This window comes from Furipterus horrens, unplaced genomic scaffold (assembly GCF_987537825.1).
Source record: "Furipterus horrens unplaced genomic scaffold, mFurHor1.1.pri manual_scaffold_5, whole genome shotgun sequence".
Lineage (NCBI taxonomy): Eukaryota > Metazoa > Chordata > Mammalia > Chiroptera > Furipteridae > Furipterus > Furipterus horrens.
In genome coordinates, this window is record NW_028327175.1 from 121,648,123 (window position 1) to 121,669,333 (window position 21,211).

Genomic DNA, 21,211 nt, shown 5'->3' on the forward strand with positions numbered 1-21,211 from the left:
CCTCATTGCTTTTGACTGTGAAAACCAGTAGGGGTTGGGGTGGAGGAAGGAACTGCTGGTCTCTCAGCAGAGTCCGCTTGTTTAAAGGGCCCCCACAGTCCTAGAATGTCTGCAGACCCACCCACTCTGGGAACAACAGCCAGGGCAACAGCTAGAGGGGCGCCAGTTCCATACGGAAGTGGGAGAAGTGCCTGGAAAAGGGGCAAGTGCTGAGCAAGCGGCATTGTTCCCTCTCAGACTCCTCCCCCATATACAGTACCACAGCGTGGTGAAATGGGTCACCCTATGCACTGACGAATACCTAAGGCTCCTCCCCTTTCAATGTAACAGGAGTGACAGCTCCATCTAAGACACAGAGGTAAACAAACATAGGAGCTTGTCAAGATGAGGAGACAGAGGAGTATGGCACAAAAGAAGGAAAGGATCAAGGTTCCAGTGGAAGAACTAAGCAATGAGGAGATAGCCAACATAACAGACATAGAGTTCAAAACAATGGTGATAAAGATGCTCACAGACTTGACAGATATGCTTAAATATGGCAAACGGATAAGGGAAGAAGTGAAGGCTATGCTAAATGAGACAAAGAAAAACCCACACAAAACCAATGTTGAAGGGAAGGAAACTGGGGTTCAGATCAATGATTTGGAACACAGGAAGAAAAAAAAGTCAATCAGTATAGAATGAGAAAATAAGAATTGAAAAAAATGAGGAGAGGCTTAGGTACCTCTAGGGCAACTTTAAATATGCCAGCACCTGAATCATAGGGCTGCCAGAGAAGAAGAAGAGCAAGAAATTGAAAGCTTATGTGAAAAAAATAATGAAGAAAATCTTCCCAAATTTAGCAAAGGAAATAGACATACAAGTCCAGGAAGCAAACAGAGGCCCAGACAAGCTAGACCTAAAGAGCACCACACCAAGACACATCATAATTAAAGTGCCAAAAGTTAAAGATAAAGAGAGAACTTAAAAGCAACAAGAGAAAAGCAGAGAGTTACGTACAAAGAGGTGCCTATAAGACTATCAGCTGATTTCTCAAAAGAAACTTTGCAGGCAAGAAGGGACTGGCAAGGAGTGTTCAAAGTGATGAAAAGCAAGCACCTATAACCAAGATTACTTTATCCAACAAAGCCATCATTTAGAATGGAAGGGCAGGTAAGGTGCTTCCCAGAAAGGTAAAGCTAAAGGAGTTCATCATGACCAAGCCATTATCATATGAAATGTTAAAGGGACTTATTGAAGAAAAAGAAGATAAAAACTATGAACGTTAAAATGACAACAAACTCACACTATCAACAACTGAATCTAAAAAGCAAAAACAAAATCCAGCTGAGCAAACCAGAATAGGCATGCTTGCTCTGCTTCTCTTATCTCTTAAGTTAACTATAAACAATCTCTAGCAAGAAATGTACGTATGAAACCTTGTACCTAATGCCAGTATGGCATCAAGATATTTAATAGACCCTGGCACAGACTGGCCACTGTACCCTCTATTGATACTTACAATCTGTAACTGTCAACTGTAATCCAGGTGCCTAAAAGCTATTGATGATTTACGAATATTGACCTTGTATCTCCCATGCGTACCCTTCTCAATAAAAAGCATTGGAATGGAGGTCTTGCTTTTTCTCCACTAGAGGAAACAGCCACCTCCTTTTTCCCCCCAGACAAAATACAGTATCCTGGATAAATTTGTTCCGCCATGGTTGTGAAACCTCTGCTGGACAGAGTAGTTTCCAACCGAGTGGGCGTTGGAGGCAGCTCAGCCTCAAATAGGAACAGAATCATAGGTATGGGGATCATTTGGAGGGTTATCAGCAGGGAGGCGGAAGGGGGAGAAATAGGGAAATGGTGCAGGGATTAAGAAGCATAATTGGTTGGTACAAAATAGGGAGAAATTAAGAATAATATAGGAAGGGGTGAAGCCGAAGAACTTATATGCATGACCCATGGACATAAACTAAGGGGGGTGAGATTGCTGGAGGGGAGGGAGGTACTGGGCAGAGGGGAGCAAAGGGAAAAGAAATTGGGACAACTGTAACAGCATAATCAATAAAATATACTTTATAAAAAGTCAGCATTTATTAACCTACAAAATACAGAGGTAAAATATTGCCTATGCGAAACAAAATGATCTCTTTTTGACAAACAAGACAATTTCCTCATGAAGCTTTCTTCCCTTTTTGTTCTGTGGTACCTCTCAAAATAAACAGTCTTGGTCTTGTCAAAAGTTCCCCAAAATGGTCACTGCAATTCTAAACTGTCCCTAGTGAAACTGTATCAGAAAAATGAGAGTACAAGTTAGAGTAACCATGAGAAAACATGAAGGAAGCAGATATTTGGCCCAGTTTCAGTTGGCACAAGGATCCATAAGGATGGTGCTGTGCAACCTTGTAGCTCTAGAACTTGGCTAAAGGCCAACTGTCATTGATCAGGGACCAGAGAAAATGTTCTAATTCTGGGCAGAAGAAATTAAACGAAGCAGTTCTCAGGGACACGAAACACCACCTCCTCCTCCCACAGTTCTATAATTCTATGTTTAATTTTTCCTCCAGCAAGTCTCCCTGGCAGGCATTAAGCTGTATGGTTACATCACACTTCAAACTGCACTTTGTTGTCAGCCACGTGTTTCTATCTTATTTCTACTTTCTTTCATGGTTGGGTATCTCACCATATTAACTGGGATTCTAAGAACTTTGCCCAGTTGCTCCAACCACCCCCGACATTCTTTCTATTCCTTAAATACTGTACACCAAGCTTGTTCCTGCCTTAGGGTCTTTGTAGTTGCCGTTCTCTCTGCCCGAAACTCTCTGCCCTCACACTTCTACCTGGCTACTTCTCAGCTTCGGCTCAGTATCACCTCCTCAGAGAGACCCTCCATGATGACCTTACCTATTCCCACTCTGCATACCTTAGCACTATTACCACCTCCCCTGGGACGCCACTCCTCTTTAGCCTTGTTAAAAAGAAACAACAGGCCCAAAATGGGAGTCACTTGTGCGAAGCCCATCAGTAAACCAAGACTTAATGCGTAACCTAATCGCAACCCCAAGATTTCCTAGGAATGTAACTTTTAACCCATCAACCTGGTCAGCACTAGTGAGATAATCCTTCCAAACACCCCTTCCAGTCCCCTTTGGAGGGCCACCTTGCCTGGAATAATGCATTCTTTGCTAATTTTCCTTTTTTCTCCCCCTTTCTGCCTTTAAAAACCTTTTCTGTAGCTTTGGGAGCTCCTTTCTACTTGCTAGATGGGATCCTGTTTCATGAATGGTTGAATAAAGCCAATTTGATCTTTACTCTTTACTCAGCTTTTTTTTTTTTTTTTTTTTTTTTAAGAGCGTCCTTTGGTGTCTGTTCGCAGCAATCTGTCCAGCGCAAGGGGCTAGCGGGCGGGATACCTTGCCCCATCACCTGCCCGTCTGGGCCTTAGTTTTTCCGTCCTGCCCGGGAATGTCTCTGGGAGCGGAAATCCAACCACCGGGCGGGACGTCGCTTTTCCACATCGGGCAGGTAGGCAGGCGCCTCCCGGATCTGGTCTCCGGTACTAACGAAGGGAGCGGACCTCCCACGGCCCCAGCCCTGCCGCAGCCCCTCCACTACCCCTTAACCTGACGGAGGCCGCTACGCTTGCTCAGCACTTCCGGCCTCACGAGGCTGGCACGGTACTGTGACGCGCCTGCGCAGCAGCCGAGCTGAGCTTCTGGGAGGTGCGGCCTTGTTGGGGCTGAGGGTCAACGCCGCTGAGAAGCAGCGACGTGTAGGCGTGCTGGTCCAGCTCTCTGGCTAGACGGCTCAGGTCCCGGGGTCTCTGGGAGCGGAGCGCACTGTGAGAACCTAAGGTCGCCGGCCGCCGGCCGCCGCCGCCGCCACCGTCTGGCATGTCGGCCGAGGCCTCGGGCCCGGCGGCGGCCGAGGCCCTATCCCTGGAAGTTCCTAAGCCCTGGGCACTCGAGCCTGGCTCTGCCGCCGATGGTCTCAAGCGACAGACCCCGAACAGCAAGTACGTGAAGCTGAACGTGGGTGGCTCGCTGCACTACACTACGCTGCGCACCCTCACGGCACAGGACACCATGCTCAAGACTATGTTCAGCGGCCGCGCAGAGGTTCTCACGGACGCCGGAGGTACTGCGATACCCTTCCTTGTGCTGTCTGCCTTCCGTCCTCCGGAACGCTTTCCCCTCGTCTTCATCGCCCAGTGTCTTCATGCCCCTTTTCTCTTTTCACTGCCATCCAGTCAACTCATTCTCACCTCCTCCAAGCCCCCACATCAGATCTCATCTCCCTTTTCATTCATAATCGCCTTCCTCTCCCAGTCTTTACCCCTAGGAATAACCTACATACCCTTAGGGAACAACTTCCCCTCTCCAGCTCTGCGGGGCGCTGTGGTAAGTGTTTCAACGTCTCCCTTCAGAATTTCCATTATCATTCCCACCCTTCACTCTTGAGCTCGAAGAACTTGGGAACCAGCCCTGTGGCCAGCAGCACCCTTCCAGCCACCTTCATCCGTTTTTTCCAACTGCCTAGCCATTCGTTCCCCACTCTGTCTTGGCAATGCTAACAGCCAGCCTGGAGAGTTGAAAGATCTTGTTGGTCTCTGTGTTTTCCCTAACACACTCCTCTAGGAATCCATCTGTAAATGTAGATTGTAGGAGAAGGCTGCCCTGGGTTTGCCAGGGACACCAGAGTGGAGGTTGGAGAGCTCTCTTTGGCAGGTGAACATTACCTTCTTGGAATGTTGCTTTCAGGTTTGGGCCCCACGTGCCCAAGTGGAACCTTAAAGTTTGAGGGGGGATGGAATTCAGAGAGTGTTAACAAGGATAGTGAGACCAGGAAAATAAACATTTGGGAGGTAGAGGTCAGGCTTCAAAAATCTAAAGGTGAAGAAATTATTTATTCAGTTAGTATTTGTAAAGTTCCAGTGCTGAAGATACTTTGTTTTGGTAAATGAATCTGAGATTAGCCTTACTGAATTTACTTTTTTGTGGGTATAACAATAAACAAGTAAACGTATAGAAAAATGGGGTATGTAATTCCAGATAGTAGTAATAAGTTCTATGATGAATATAAAGGTTAAACTGGTAGTGAATTTAGAGGGTAGGGTAGACATTTAAATTCAATAGGATGGCTAGAATTAATATGAGGTTAGAGATTTATTGATAAGGTAATCTGTAAGAACTTTATCATGGTGAGAACCTTTTCAGTGTAGAACAGATGGGAGGGAATCCATTTTCTGGCTGGATATGTTAAAAAGGGGCCTATGGGAACACTCACTGGACATGTTTTAACAGTATATTCTTGGATAAGGCAGAGGTTTGAGACAAAATCAGACTTGTAGCTTTAGAATCCTTTCTTTCATAAAAATTTAGTAGCTCTAGGCCCCCCAGTAAAGCCATCCTTTCTCCTTCCTCTCCCCACCCAATCAGGTTGGGTGCTGATTGACCGTAGTGGCCGCCACTTTGGTACAATCCTCAACTACCTTCGGGATGGGTCCGTGCCACTGCCTGAGAGTACCAGAGAACTGGGAGAGCTCCTAGGCGAAGCACGCTACTACCTGGTACAGGGCCTCATTGAGGACTGCCAGCTGGCACTGCAGGTGAGGGTCCCCTTCCCCATCTCCTGAGTTCTACCCCTATGCCCATGTCCCTGGGAGAGCTGCTTAAGTAGTTAGATATAAGGACATTAAAAAAATAAAAGGAGCCCTGGCTGGTGTGGCTCAGTGGATTGAGCGCTGGCCTGCAAACCAAAGGATCACCGATTCGATTCCCAGACAAGGCACATGCCTGGGTTGTGGGCCAGGTTCCCAGTTGGGGGTACATGAGAGGTAACCACACATTGATGTTTCTCTCTCTTCTCTCTCCCTTTCCATCTCTGTAAAAGCAAATAAATAAATAAATAAATAAATAAATAAAATTTTTAAAAATAAAATTTAAAAATAAAAGGAAATAAGGGATACTGCCTAGAGAAGCTGCCTCTGGCCTGGCTTTGACTAGTCATGACCCCAGAAAATTTGGGGGTGCTGTCTTTTTGCATCCCTGCTGCCTCAGGCAGGGCTCCCCCTCACATCTCAAGACAAGACTGTTGCAATGGTTAAATGACTTCTCTCTCTGCTTCTTGTTGTTTCTATCCAGCCAAACCAATTGTTATACTACCACCTGGCCAATTATCCTCAAACATAATCCCGATCTATTCTCGCCTTAGCCCAGAAATCAAATCATAAATTACTCCCTTGTGCCACTAGGAAAAAAACTAAATTTAAACTGGAATATAATGACCTCTGTGATCTGGTTCTATCCTGGCAGGCAACACCCTCACCCCACCCCACCCCAGGGGCTTAAAAATTTTTTTTTTGCAATGAAATCTCATAGAAGCAGTGCCACTCCCAATAAAACAGGGTTAGAGGTTCCAGAGCCCCACCTCTGTGTTTCATTTCTATGGCTCTCTTAGGGTTCTGAGGATGTGTGGGTTAAGTGTCACCTCCACCACAGCTGACTGGGTGACCTTGAATGAGTCGATTCCTACCTCTGGCATTCAGTTCTCATGTTCTAAAAGACAGGAAAATGAGAAAATATGTACAATGTAGTGAGCTTTACATAAAGCCTTTTATTCTGTTTTGGTTTTATAATGTTAAAAATGTTCTTTTATGATACAGTATTAATGGAGATTATATGGGTTTCTTTTTTTATGTTCTTTGTATATTAAAAAGTGGCAACTATGAACAAATGTCTGTTACCTTGGGAAATACTTATTCTTGGAATCCAAAAGTACAGAATTCCTTTGGGCTGTATCTATGTTTTTCTAACTTTGTGACTGCCTCCCATAGAAAAAAGTAAGAAATAAGATTTATAAAATGATACTTTCAGTGAACTATACTGTGATATACAGTGGTCCCTTGCTATATCGCGGTTCACTTATCGCGGCCTTACTGTATTGCGGGATTTTTAAAAATATTATATTTAATTATTTATCACAGATTTTTCTCTATATCGCGGGATTTTGCCATACTATATACATATGTTGTTAAAGTTACGTGGGTTTAAGAGTGTAGAATAAATGTAAGGTTCCTACTTCGCGGGGGGGTCTGGAACATAATACCCGCGGTAAGTGAGGGAATACTGTATTGTTTTCTTTTATTCCTGTTAATGCTGTTTGAGACACATTTAACTTGTTTCATGACCCATTAATGGGTAACCACTTGCAGTTTAAATTGAGTGATCTTGGAAGTACATTCCTGAGCTATAGTTTTATATTTATCTAATGTTATCCCATACCTAGTAATGAGTGTCATGTTTATCTAATGTTATCCACACCCACAGAATTACTCCTTTTTGTCAGGAACAATTCTGCTATCTGCTTGTATGTACATCTTGTACCCTTGTTTGACATTAAAAAAAAAAATGAGGGAAGTTGGGGGTGCATCCAACGTCAAAGAGCTACTAAGCAGCAGGGCTCACATTCAACCCCAGGTTATCTGACTTCCAAGTGCAGTACTTTTCTTCTATGCTTCAACTACCTCCTTTACAGGTTTCCCTGAGAGCAATTCCGTCCCCACCCCACTTGACTAGTGTTTGCTTATTTGTTTGAAGGTTTTTAAGATTTAGGTGCAGAATACTGAGTTCATCATACTCCTCAAGATGTGGGACTTAATCATTATTTGTCTATGAAATCTTTTCTTCTTATTTTTTTCCTTCATTTTTAATCCTCTGACCATGTCCCTTTTCCCCATAGGTACCCCTCCGATTCTGATGTTTTGATACACATGTTTGGATTATCTTTGTACCCTTGAAAAGCTAAAGCATTTTTTAAATTTTTTAAAGATTTTATTTATTTATTTTTAAAGAGCCAGAAGGGAGGGAGAAAGTGAGGGAAACATTGATTCGTTGCTTCTTGCACACCACCAACCAGAGACCTGACTTGCATCCCAGGCGTGTGCCCTGACCAGGAATCAAACTGGTCACAGGAATCTGTGGTATGCATTCAATAGATTTTATTTATGCATTCCCCTGAGGTTGGAGACCTAGATTGCCTCCCCACTTCCTGCCCCAACAAACAATGCCACCATGAACATCCTTATACATGTGCCCTGTTAGATCCTAGGCCAGGGTTTCTCATGATTGTAGCTGGGAGTGGAATTGCTGGGTCATAGGACACATACAAACGAATTTCAGCAATATCATCAAAATTACTCTCCCCAATGGCTGTAGCACTTTGTACTTTTAATCAGCAGCACATCAGGGATCTCATTTCTGCACATCCTCGGCAACAGATAGCATGATCCATTGTTCTGATTTTGCCAATCTGATTGGTGTAGAGTGACCTCATTTTTATTTGCATGCCTCTGATTACTAATGAGATCTTTTCATATACTAGGATTTTTTGGTTTCCCCTTCTGTGAATTGCCTATTCATATTCTTTACCAAATTTTATACTGATTTTTTTTTTTAATCTTTTTGCTTTAACAGGAGATCCTTGCATATTTTAATTCACTTCCCAGGGAGAATTAAGCCATATTACCCTAAGGGATGTACTACTATACGTAATAAATTTACTGTTCTCCTATGTATCTAGAAGACTACTACTTACCTATCATTCTTGGGAGAGTTGAGGAAATAATTACTCATAGTATTTGCTGGGTTTTCAGATTCAGTTGAGAAAGTCTATTTCACATAATAATTTCTAGTCAGTTTTATTTTTATGTAATTTTTCTCATACTTATTTGAGAAAGTGAGAGAGAGAAACAACAGTTTGTTGTTCCATTCATTCATGCATTCATTGGTTGATTCCTTTTTAAAAAAAATTAATTCTTTATTTTTGGCGGGGACCCCTGCTCTGTAACAATCCCCCCCGCCCCCCAGACTGAAGACCCTTTATAATCTTATAGAGGACAATGGGCGAAGGTTTCATGTTCCTCTAGCTGCTTCATGCTGGACATGGTCGTTGTCCTACCTACCCTTGAGTCCAGAAATCCCTAATAAGAGTGGGAGTGTGGAGGGGAGCATTGGTTGATTCTTGGATATGCTCTGATTGGGGATTGAACCTGCAACCTTGGTGCATCGGGATGATGCTCTAACCAGCTGAGCTACCAGGCCAGGGCCTCTCATCAGTTTTAGATGTTGCCAATATTTTCTCTTAGAATGTCCGCTGTCTGTAGTGTCTATTGTTGAACTGAAATCCTTGATATTTTACTGTAACCATTTATTATTTTTTAAGCAATATGTATATGTCATAACAATTTAGAAAATTAAAATTTAGGTAATTAAAAATATAAAGTACCAAATGTCCTTCAAGGTCTTTTTGTGTGTGTGTGTGTGTGTGTGTGTGTGTGTGTGTGTGTGCATGTGCCAAAATACAATCATGGTGTATTTTGTAATCTGCTTTGTTTGTTAATAATTGCCATTTTTCTGTGTCAATAAAATTTTATCTTATCTAATATCCAGGGTATACAGATTTCTCCATTCATTCCAGAAATGTCTTTTATAGCTGGTTCATCTAAACAAGGACCCAGTCTAGATCCTTGCATCATGTCTGGTTATTATGTTCTTCAAGGCTCTTTCAACCCAGAACTGTCCCTTTTTTCTCATGATGCTGACTTGTTAAAGAGACTACCAGTTGTCCCGCACAGTAACCCAGTCTCCAAATTTGCTTGATTGTTTACTTGTGCTTTCATTTGGTTTGTAAAGGACCCCATTCTGAGTGTTTTATAAACTAAATGGTGGATTTAAAGGCTTAATATGAAACATTTTGGTTAGAATACATTTTAGGTAATTTTATATATTGCATATTGTGTTATGTGATCCTTTCATTGTAGTTACATTCCCTGTTGCCAACTATGAAGTTATCTGTGTGATGTAATTTTGGCACTATATGAATGGCACTTACCTATCAAGCACACGGCAACTGATTACCCTTACCTGAATCAATAATTTCATTAGGGTTGTAAAATAATTATAATTCTATCACTCCTTCAATATTATTATGTGGGGTTATTTGTAAGATCACATTTTCCATTGTCAAGTAGAGAAATTCTTTATTTTAATGTAGTCAAATTCCTTTTTTTTGCCTAAATGTATATCCTTTTAGGATCTTGTTTTTTTCCATTCTACATTTTTAATAGCTTTATAGTTTTATCTCTTATATATGGGCCTTTTAATCTAATGGAATTCACTATTGTAAATATGAATTACAAAGGGATTTAACTTTTTTTTTTTTTTGTCCTTCGTAGAGTCTTCCCATTGCCGTGTATTAATCTGTGCTTGCTAGTGTCCAAAATGGCCACCAAAATTGTCCAGAATTCTTGCCTCCTGCTTATTCTGGCTCTGTTTAGTCCCCTCCCACACTGAATAGGGCTGACCTATGTCACCAGTAGAGTGTTGCAGAAATGATAGTGTGTGACTTTTAAAGCTAGGTCATAAAAAACATTGTTGTTTCTGCCCCTCTCTCGGATTACTTATTCTGAGGGAAGCCAGCTGCCATGTGAGGATACTCAAGCAGTCCTAGGGAGAGGTCTTGGTGAGGAACTAAAACCTCCTGCCAACAGCCAGCACAAACTCCTAGGGATATGGGTGAATTGTCTCAGAAGCAGATCCTTGAGGCCCAATCAGGTCTTCAGATAACTACAGCCCTGGCCAACATCTGGACTCCAACTTCATGAGAGATCATGGGCCAGGACCAACTTGCTAAGCCAGTCTTAAGTTCCCAACCTCCAGAAACTGTGTTAGATAATAAATGTTTGTTGTTTTAAGCCAATGAGTTTGTAGTAATTTGTTACCCAGCAACAGATAACAAATTTTAGTATCTGAAGTGGGCTTCTGCCATAACAAAAACTTAAAATGTGGGAATGGCTTTAGAACTGGGAAGAGGGAGAGTGTTAATAAAAGCCTGAGTTTTAAGAAGTCTGTTTATAGAAGTCTGGTGACCTTTGAGGAGGCTGCAGTGAGGAGAATGTTATTGGAAACAGGTGCAGAGGTGATCCTTGTTATGTAGTGGCAGAAGTTTAGCAGCAGTATCTTCTGCAGCAATGTAGAAAGTAGAAAACATACCTGATGAACTGGTTGACCTAGCTCAAGAGATTTCCAGACAGAATATTGAAGTTGCCACCAGGTTTCTTGTTGGTACAATTGTAGGGGACCGCTCCTTGTGGTTGTCATGGCCAGGCTCTTGGCCCTGCAGCTGTTCCAGGCGTTAATTTATTTGATTGAGTGCCCCACGTTTGGGCGTCAGATGAGACTGAGCTGCCTCCAATGCCCAGCTTGGTTGGAAACTCCCTGTCCAGCAGAGGTTTCAAGACCACGGTGGAACAAATTTACCTAGGACACTGTGTTTTGTCTGGGGGGATGGGAGGAGGCCAATCTCTCTAGAGGAGAAAAGTACAGAACTTTTGTCTCCTGTGCCTTTTATTGAGGAGGGGATTCGGGAGATACAAGATCAAGACTTATGAATCATCAATAACCTTTCAGAAGCTTAGGTTATAGTTGACAGTTCCTGATTACAAATATCAATATGGAGAACACAGTGACCACTCTGTGTCAGGATCTATTAAATATCTCGACACCATGCTGACAGCAGGTGCAAGACTTCATACATTTTTAGCTACAGATTATTTGTAGTTAACTAAGAGATAAGAAAAGCAGAGCAAGCTCTAAAACATATATGCATTCTTTAAATCCAGTTCCCATGGGAACCCTCTGAGTGGCCTTCAGTCCTGTCTGCTGCACAGCTTTTCAGTTTTCTGCTGAGACTTAAAAGCCTTCCTGGGGGGCGGGGCTGGCTCTTGGCTTGGGCTACAATTCCCAAAACCACAAGAAGTGGTCCCCTACATACAATAAAATAGAAGAGGAAATGGTAAGCTAATGGAGAAACAGTTGAACAAAAAGAAGCCAGGAATTATTGGGTTTGAAAATTCCCAACCTTTCCAGGTAACAAATAATGTTAAAATAAACTAATGGCTTCTAGGCAAAGATCAAATACAGGGTATTTTCAGCGAAACATGGTCTAAAGAGGAACCTAACGTTGTGAGTATAAAATCTTTTGTTAAGACCTTAAAAATATCTAAGAAGATACCTCAGAATCATTTGATCAAATAATAGTACAACTAAAAAGCTTAAAGGTGTTGTCCCTCAGCAGATTTGGCACAAGCCCAAAGTAGAGGAGCTTAGTTCACAAAGATTTATGTGTGTGGCATAAGAGAAACACTGACAGAAACAGAGACAGTGCAAGAGGAGAATAGGCCGTTAGACCCCCAAAGTCTTACAAGCAGGAAACAGACTAAGGAAGTCGTGGAGCTGCAAGCATGAACTGTCTTTCATGGAAAAGGAAGGATGACTTGGGGCAGAGCCAGGAGCCGTAGAGAATCATCCTGGGGCAAGAGTAGACATTAGAGAGCTCCCAACATTTGTCCAACTGGATTACAGAATTTCCATGAAGTGGTGACCCCCACCCTACCCTTTTGAACAAGAGTGCTCTAATGCCTGTTAGTGTATCCTAATGCCTGGGCATATGGAAGAGAAACTTGTCTCTTTAGTTCACAGGTCTTCAGATCAAGAGCAAATGTACTTAAGGAGCTATTGTTAAGGAACTATATCCAAGAAGCTTCATCCTCACCTGGACCTGATTTAGATGACAGGATTCTGTACTTCAAGTTGATGCTGTAATAAGATGAGATTTTGGGGGATCTTGGGAGGGGGTGAGTGTGTTTTGCATATAGGAGAGATTTGAATCAATGGGAGCTGGCCTCCAAGGCACTCCCCAATGATTCTTGTTTTCTAGTATGCGTTCTTTTGTGTAGTTCCCTCCCATACTGAATAGGGCTTTCAAAACTAGGTCATAAAAGACATTGAGGCCTCCACCTTGCTCCCTCTGGAATTACTTGCTTTAGAGAAGCCAGCTGCCATATTATGATGACACTCGAGCAAACCAGTGGAGAGGTCCAAGTGACAGACATCAGATGTTTCCAGCCAATAGCCAGCACAAACTTGCCAGCCATATGAACGAGCTTTCTCAGAAATATATCCTCCAGACTCAGTCTTGCCTTCAGATTACTGCAGCCCCAGCTGACTTGACTACAACCTCATGAGAGACCCTGTGACAGTACCACTCCTGGATTCCTGACCCACAGAAACTGAAAAATGTTGATTACTGATTTAAACTGCTAAGTTCTGGAATAATTTGTTACACAGCAATAATCAAAACACACTCCATAGTTTCCCCACTAATTTTTATTGTCCTCATTGTAAATATCTCTTCTCATATATACATTAGTCTGTTTCCAACTCTGTTGTGTTCCATTGTTTTTGTTTGTTTCTTCACCAAAACCACACTGTTTTCATTATTATGGCTTTGTAGGGTATTTTAATATCTGGTAAGGTTGGTCCTTCCTCTTGGCTCTTTTTAAAAATTGACCTAAATACTAGTTAAATTTTTATTCCATATTAATTTTAGAAAAAGTTTTATGGGTATCTTAAAAAGGTTTTTGGAATTTGCATTAGAATTGCACATCTAGTTTTTAGATTGAGAAAGGTGAGGAATTTTGGCATGAAGATTCTAGAAGACAGAGAAAAAGAAAGAAGCCTATGTATCTGGTTGTGGTTCTGCCTCCAACCTCTCACCCAGCCAGGTTTACTCATTCAACAGATACGTACTGAGCATCTATCATACACTAGGTGCTTACCACTTAGATGGGAAGAGGCAAGCCATAAGCTGTATAGACCAAAAAACAGAAAATGTAGGGAACCGCATGCCATGAAGAAAGTGAACTGATATTCTGAAAAGCAGAGGAGACTGCTTTAGCCGGGGAGCTTAGGGAGGGGGACCAGCACCCCCTGAGGAGCACTATCAGAGTTGCTATCTGAATGGTACAGAGGAGCCAGCCCCACAAACAACGGAGTACAGACTGTTTCTGGTAGTGGGAACAGCAAAGGCCTAGGTGGGCACAAACTGGATGTGCCACACAACAGACCATCAGTGTGGGTGCTGCAGAGCCTGGTGGACGACTAAGAAGTCTGGATGTTTTCCCAAAAGGCAGCAAGCAGCGTTTGAAGGCTTTTAAGTGGGTGAGTGAGTGACCTTTGGTTGTGCTGTTAACCACTTTCCGCTTCTTCTCCAGCAAAAAAGGGAGAACCTGTCTCCGCTGTGCCTCATCCCCATGGTGACATCTCCCCAGGAGGAGCAGCAGCTCCTGGCCAGCACCTCCAAGGTGAGGCCCCTGAGCCCTGTAGGGTGGAGGTTGGGGGCCTCTCCCTGCAACCTGGTCCCCACCCTTCTCCACCCTCTCTCCCTCAACAGCCCGTGGTGAAGCTCCTGCACAACCGCAGTAACAACAAGTACTCCTACACCAGGTGACCGCCATGGGGTAGGGAGTGCACTGGGTTGAATCCTGGGCTCAAGACAGCCCTGCTCCTGGCCCAAGGGGAGGGCTGTTGCCACACAGAGGGACAAAAAGAGTAACTGCCTGAATGGGAATTCCAGCTCTGCCACTTACCCACTGGGTACTCCGGACAGGTCATTTTCACTTGTGAGAATCTGTTTTATTAGCAAATTGGGGTTCAGGTGAGGATTAGATGATAATTACTAGCATTTACTAAGTGCTTATAACAGGCATTACTCTTAAGTGCTTTACATATATTGAATAATTCTCACAGTTGTTTGAGGGGAGGTACTATGTTGGTCTCCATTTTACAGCTAAGGAAATTGAGGCACTGAGAGGTGAAGTAACCAGCCTAGTTTCACCCAGTTAAAAAGTGGTGGAGCTAGGATGCCAGGTGATGCAGCCCGACTCCAGAGACTACAAAGGTAGCCACTGCACTGTGCTGGGATTTGCTCAGCAAATGCTGCTTCCTTGCTGAGGCCTGCGTGGCCTGGCCTGGCCTCAGGGGTAGCTTCCTGCTGGGCGCCAAACCCTCCAGCAGGACCAGAGTGCGGGGTGTTGGGCCCTATGCTGGGGGAACAGAGGGAGGGAAGCCAGTTGTGCTGAGGTCTCCTGGGCCCTGGTCTTCAGTACTTCAGATGACAATCTACTTAAGAACATCGAGCTGTTTGACAAACTGGCCCTGCGCTTCCATGGGCGGCTGCTCTTCCTCAAGGATGTACTGGGGGACGAGATCTGCTGCTGGTCTTTCTACGGGCAGGGCCGCAAAATCGCCGAGGTGTGCTGCACCTCCATTGTCTATGCCACGGAGAAGAAGCAGACCAAGGTCAGAAGGGGTTCAGGGCCTGGTCAGGGAGGGCTGTGGTGATTGGCAGGACCAGGACCCTAGACAAAGGCAGCTTAACAGATCAGGCAGGGGAAAGTCCATCACTGGGAGGAGCCGAACTCCAAGTTCCGGGGTCTTAACTGTAAATCATGATGTCATACCATCTAGCCTCCAATGATCTTATCTGCCTGGTCTCTTCTGACCTTAATATGATGGATGTGCCTGAGATACACCAGAGATCTTGCAAGTCTCTTAAGTACCCAATACTATTACACTTCCCCAACTTTGCACACACTGTTCCTTTTCCTTGGGATTATTTTTCCTCATCCCTGTCTGCCTAATGAACTTGTGCTTAATCTATAACACCCAAGCCATGCATCACTTTCTTTGGGACACCTTCACTCATGAACTTTCACCTCAACCGCCTCAGACAAAGTTGGTCATACTTCTTTCTTAACTAAACATGGTGGTGTAGTCTGCGGATGGCGAGGGTGATGAGGGGGTTTTACTTGAGTGGTAAGGTTTTAGCTCCTTTAGGGTAGGGCTGGATCTTTTTTTCCCTATCTTTCTAGCACTAATGAGAGCTAGTAGAAGAGTTTATCACACAGTGTAAGCTGGGAAACATTTATTGAGTGTATGAATGAATAACCCAGCTTTCAAGTAGTTTCCTCTGTTATTGTGAAGACGGAAAGATAAACTAATAATTAGAATGTAGCTTGTTAAGAGCTACACTAGTTATATGACTCCAGCCCACACAAGGGGAACCCCCAATCACCTCTTTGCTTTATCCCTTCTACTCTCTCTTCATCACTCTGTGTCATTGCCTTGGCCTTGTTGCTGATGTTCAAATAATACACTAAGCCCACTCCTGCCCCAGAGCTTTTACTGTTGCCTCTTCCCAGACTGCTCTTCCTCTAGTTACCCACCTGGCTCCCTCCCCCAACCTCCTGTGGCCATTTGTCAAATGTCATCTCAGTGAGGTCTTCTCTAAACTCCCTCTTATAACATTCCCGGCCTTGACCATCTCCACCCCTTTTCCTGCTATAGTTGTTTTCCATAACATTTGTCATCATCTGACAGTTTACATTTTATTAAATGTATGTCTGTGTCCTCCCCCTAGAATGTAAATTTCCTAAGGATAGAAACTTTGTTTTGTTCGCTGCTATGTTCCCATTGTCTGTAACAGCTGGTACAGTGCAATCATTAAGTAAATATTTGTCTAATGAAAGAATATACCAAGAGACTTGGTAGCAAAGGAGAGAAAACAAAGAACTGCCTGACTTCAGAGCTGGACCTTGAATTACAAGTGTGACTTTGCTGAGTAAAGAAGTTGCAAAGAGGACAGTCTAGGCCAAAGACCTGTGATTGCAAAGATTCGGAGGTGTGCCAGTGTAGGCGCAGCTGGGGGAAGAGGGTGGTTGTGTGACTGGACTGTAGGGTGGGAGCTGGGGGTTGCTGGCCTTTTGCAGGTGGAATTCCCAGAGGCCCGGATCTTTGAGGAGACCCTGAACATCCTGATCTACGAGACTCCCCGTGGCCCAGACCCAGCGCTCCTGGAGGCCACAGGAGGTGTAGCTGGAGGTGGTGGGGCAGGCCGAGGGGAGGATGAGGAGAACCGAGAACACCGTGTCCGCAGGATCCATGTCCGGCGCCACATCACCCACGACGAGCGTCCTCATGGCCAACAAATTGTCTTCAAAGACTGATCTTGACCTTTCTCCCTGTTTTCCTCCTGCTACTGGGACCCAGTCCCTCTTTTCCTCCCCTTCCCACACCTTTGCCCCGGCTTTGCTGGCCAAGTCGTGGGTCTTCCTTCTGTCCTTTTGTTGCACGATACAGTTCAGTTCGGCCGTTTTCCATTCATTCCCACTTAATTGCTAATAACACGGTACATTCCAGCCTATTCCCTCAGTCAGAGCCCTTCAGAAGGCCTACATTCATTTCGTCATCGCCATTTTGCCCTGCTCTTTTTCCTTACTGGCTGGTTTAAAATGATTTAGAATTCCCTTTCTTTTTTTTTTTTTGGTACATCATACATGCCAAAGTGTCAAGCCAGCCCTTAACAACACCCACCACATTCTGAGCTGCCTCCCAACCACTGTGCAGGGTAGTTTGACTCCTTCTTTCCCGTACCTTTCTCCCTACCTCCTTAGCTTTGTGTTGGGCTGGCCTGGGCCTGCACCAGCTCAGCTATCTTCTCAATCTGTTTCATATATTTATTATTTTAATTTTCTATTAAATTATTGGTATGAAATTGAGTTGAGAATCCGGTGCTGACTCCCAGGAGGAGGACCAGGAAGGCACCTATCTATTTGGATGGGAGAAGATATGCACTCCTGGCCTGGGGCTGGTAGCTGGGAAGAAAGTAGTCAGGAGTTAGGGGAGGGTTTAAGATCTATATTTAAGTGTTCACTCGCCAGTTCCCACCCTCAGCCCCGACCCACTCCCTGCAATGGAGAGGAAGTCCTGGTACCACTCAAGCCATCCCTGAGTGCAGCATCTCTCCAACCTAGATGTCTGAAGGCAACACCTTCCTTCAAGGGTCTGGTGCAAAGACAAAGTCGAGGGCCTGGCGTTCGGCCCCAGCCACATTGGGATGCCAAAGGTCCACGATGAAGACCACTCGAGGTCCATCTTCAGGGGACCCTAGGGTGCATGGAAATAGAGACAGGGGAGTAGCTGACATTAAGTACTTATATGCCAGAGTACTCACCAAATAACTCAAAAAAGCAAACACTCTGTAAGTGCCAGGCCCTGTTCTAACCCCTTATAGTCATTCACTCTTAATCATCAAAACAATGAGGTAGTACCACAATTATTCCTATTTTATACAAAGTGAGGCACAAAGAGGTTAAATAACTTGCACAAGTTCACACAGCTAATAAGTGTCTAAGGTATGAAAGGAGAGGCTAGCACTGCCCTTGACAAGGGTGGAAGAGGCCCTCTGGCCTGACAACGCATAGGCAGTTAAGGCATTGACACCTACTTGGTGGCATCTAAACCATGTAAGTTCCAGAAGTAGCACAGGAACCCAGGTGGTTCAGGCCCAGGGTCTTGTGCTGTTAACCACTTTGGACCTACATTAATTTATTTAATCCTTTAGTCACCTTATCAAGAAGGCAGTTTCCCCATTTCGCAGTTGATTGTAAAAGCTATGTGACTTGTTCAAGATTATGCAGCTGGAAAATGGTGGTGCTGGGACAGCTTGCCAGGGGGAACTGTTTCTGCAGCCTCTCATCTATTTCCCTACACTCTTAGTCCCTCATCCCTCCTAGCAGAGCAGGAGCCCCTTACCATTATGAGCCACTGTGTGCAGGAAGGAGTCATCCACCAGTAGACAGTGTCCCTCAGCCCAGCACTGGGGCTCACCCCCAACCACCAGCTCACAGCCAGAGGGGATCTTCAGACCTGTGAAAAAAGACCAAGGCATACCAGGTTCTATGGTGGTTCCTCCTTGCTCTCTGGAAGGTGACTTGAGTATAATTATAAAACAATGCTGGCTGAGAGAAGTGCTAGGAGATACAGGGAAAAGCAGTGCAAAGCACAATTCTGTTTCAGAGAAAAGGGAAGGCTTCCTGGAGGAAGCGACATCTCCTGAGCTTCTGACAATTTAACTCAAGAATCTATGTGCTGGTGATTCCCTCCCCGCAAGGTATAAAACTAATGACTCCGTCCTTGCCCAGACACCACACAGTCAAGTACTGTGAGAAAACTGAGCAGCCTCTTCAGAATAAGAAGACATCCCAGAAGAGGTGTGATACTTGAAAATATGAGTCCTGAGGGCTAAGTAGGAGTTTTCCAGGAGGTGATAAAATGATAAAGGTAAAGACATTTCAGGTTAAGAGTATAGTACGAGTGTGGTGTCTGCCAGGATTAGTCAGAAGGCCTTTATTTTTTAGAGCATGGTGGGAGGGAAGGCAAGGAAAGGAACAGTTGGGAGATGAGAGGAACAGTCTGGATTTGATCCTCAGGCCAATGTGCTTCAAGTGGAGGATATATCCAAATGGTAGTACTGGAGGTGATTTTAGGCTAAACAAAGTCTTTAAATAGTAAGAAAATCGTTTTCTTTTCCATTTTCTCTCAATCTTTAAAACATCAAAAAGAAAACCTCAGTTTGGAGCTACATTAACACCCCACTAACATTGTTCCCTTCTAAATGAAGAGAGCGTAGGCTTCAGTCCTGGAGAGACTAGAGTGTTGAGTCAGAATTTTTAAAGCCTTTTCTAAAAAGTAAATTTGTTTTTATGAGTACTTTCCATTTAGGGCAAGTAATACTGATTATCATTGTTCTATAAAGATTCCTTTTAAATAAGTAAAACAGTATGGGGGAGGGGAGTCCATATGAAGAAATATAGCACAGGTGGTAAATGACTATGGCAAAGCATATGATGTTTTGCAGATAATTGAAGCTGAGGAAATGCTGCTGCTGTGAGAAACAGGTTGTCATGAAAGATTTCTGAGAAGAGGCATGAACAGAACCACAGTGCAGAAAGCTCTGGTGGCAGAGAAGAGAGGCAAGGAGGTTGTCTGCAAGCATCATCTACTTACCCAGATGGCATCTGACCCGGGCATTGGTGGGCCCACAACGGCCCTCAAGCCGGGTCCCCGGAAGTAGGACCGAAAAGCCAGCATTCCCAAAGGTGTTAGCGCTCATGAAGCTCCGCAGCCCCCTCAGTGCCCGATAGGCCCTGGGGCACCGGCGGCAGTTGCTGGGTTGGCACCGGCCTGCTCGATACAGCAGGAGCTGGTAGCACCCAGGAGCCAGTGGTGGGGACCAACCCCGAGGAAGAGGGGTAGTCCCTGAGAAATCCCAGCTCACAGCCCCAAAGTCCCTCAAAATAGCAGAGAAGCTGCTTTCCAGCAACTCCACATCGTGTCGCTGGGCATCCCGCGGCACAAAGGGCACTGAGGGCAGATCTGGCAGGAAAAGCAGGCCTGGGCGCTGAATGCCTAGGACTCCTGACCCTCCCCCAGGGCCTGGGCCACCCTGAGCTGCCCGCCTCACCCTACCCATACCAGCCCAAGAGTAACGCCTGGCATAGGCCCGAAGGCGACGGCTCACTAGCCCTTCTGTCCTAGGTCCTTCCTCAGGTTCCCCAGGGCTCCCTGGGCTTGGCTTGCCAAACTCAGAGCATCTACCAGGCCCACCACTGATACCTCCTGCCTGACTCCCAGCCCCCAGGGCTTGCATGTCTTGGGAGCCCAAGCGGTAGCAGTACCAGAGGAAGAGGGAAGTGAGGGCTCCCAGGAGCAGGGTAAAGGCTGAGGAGGCCAGGGGCAACGGCCATGTGGGCATGATGGGCAGGGAGGCCATGGCCAAGAGGCCTGGGGCATCTTCCTGACCCCAGTTCCCCTGTGCCCCCAGTTCATCCTCTTTGGCTGCTCCCTGGTTACCCCCTGGGCTGTTTCCCTTCCACATTTCCACTGTGTTCTCTTGTCTTCTGAGGTCTTCTCTCCACCTTGTATCTCCCGATTTCTCTCCTCCTGCATGTACCCGTAACCCTCCTTTCCCTTCCTTTCCTCTACCTTTCTCCTCTAACCTATTCTTTCTCCTTGTGGCAGTTTCCTCTCTCACCCTCTGCCTCTCCTTTCCCCACCCTCGGCCTCCTCCTCTTCTTTCTTCTCCCTTCACCCCCACCCCTCCTTTTTCTCTTTTCTCCCGCCCCTTTCCTTCTAACTTCCCTGGACAAGCAGTGCCTACCCCACCTGGATCCGCAGCCCTGGGGACCTGCAACCAGTCGTCCTCCGCAGCGGCTTCCCTCTCTCCTTCCTCCCCCTTATCTCCTCCCTGCCCTCTATTCTCATTAGATCCGACCGGCAGGTTCTCGCGCGCGCGCGCTCTCTTTCTCCCCTACTCGCTCCATCCTTGGCTCCCACACACCCTGACGTCACTCCTCCCTGCAGTGGTCTCAGCTTAGCTACCCCAGCCCCTGCCCAGCGTCAGCGGCACTCAGCCAGGGAGCAATAGGGGGTGGTCTCCATATTTCCTTCTCCCCCGACCCCGAAGGGGCGCCATATGCGGCGCC

General features: G+C 45.2%; 2 protein-coding genes and 1 non-coding gene across 3 annotated transcripts; 2 read left to right on the forward strand and 1 right to left on the reverse strand.

Annotated features, from left to right (window-relative positions):
- The first annotated feature begins 3,851 nt into the window (after nt 1-3,851).
- KCTD13 (potassium channel tetramerization domain containing 13) lies at nt 3,852-17,443 on the forward strand. The gene is made up of 6 exons (XM_090277572.1): nt 3,852-4,122; nt 5,424-5,593; nt 14,099-14,188; nt 14,278-14,330; nt 14,990-15,185; nt 16,655-17,443. Exons 1-6 carry the CDS (start codon nt 3,879-3,881, stop codon nt 16,889-16,891), a joined length of 990 nt encoding a protein of 329 aa, XP_090133698.1. The 5' UTR covers nt 3,852-3,878; the 3' UTR covers nt 16,892-17,443.
- Nucleotides 17,193-20,810, reverse strand: ASPHD1 (aspartate beta-hydroxylase domain containing 1). The gene is made up of 3 exons (XM_090277571.1): nt 19,734-20,810; nt 18,480-18,593; nt 17,193-17,831 (listed from the first exon to the last, which is right to left on the reverse strand). The coding sequence occupies exons 1-3, from the start codon at nt 20,602-20,604 to the stop codon at nt 17,722-17,724; spliced, it is 1,095 nt and encodes a 364-aa protein (XP_090133697.1). The 5' UTR covers nt 20,605-20,810; the 3' UTR covers nt 17,193-17,721.
- LOC150009634 (U6atac minor spliceosomal RNA) lies at nt 18,075-18,198 on the forward strand. Its single transcript, XR_016511601.1, has one exon. It is a non-coding gene; the product is annotated as a U6atac minor spliceosomal RNA (small nuclear RNA).
- Nucleotides 20,811-21,211: the final 401 nt, after the last annotated feature.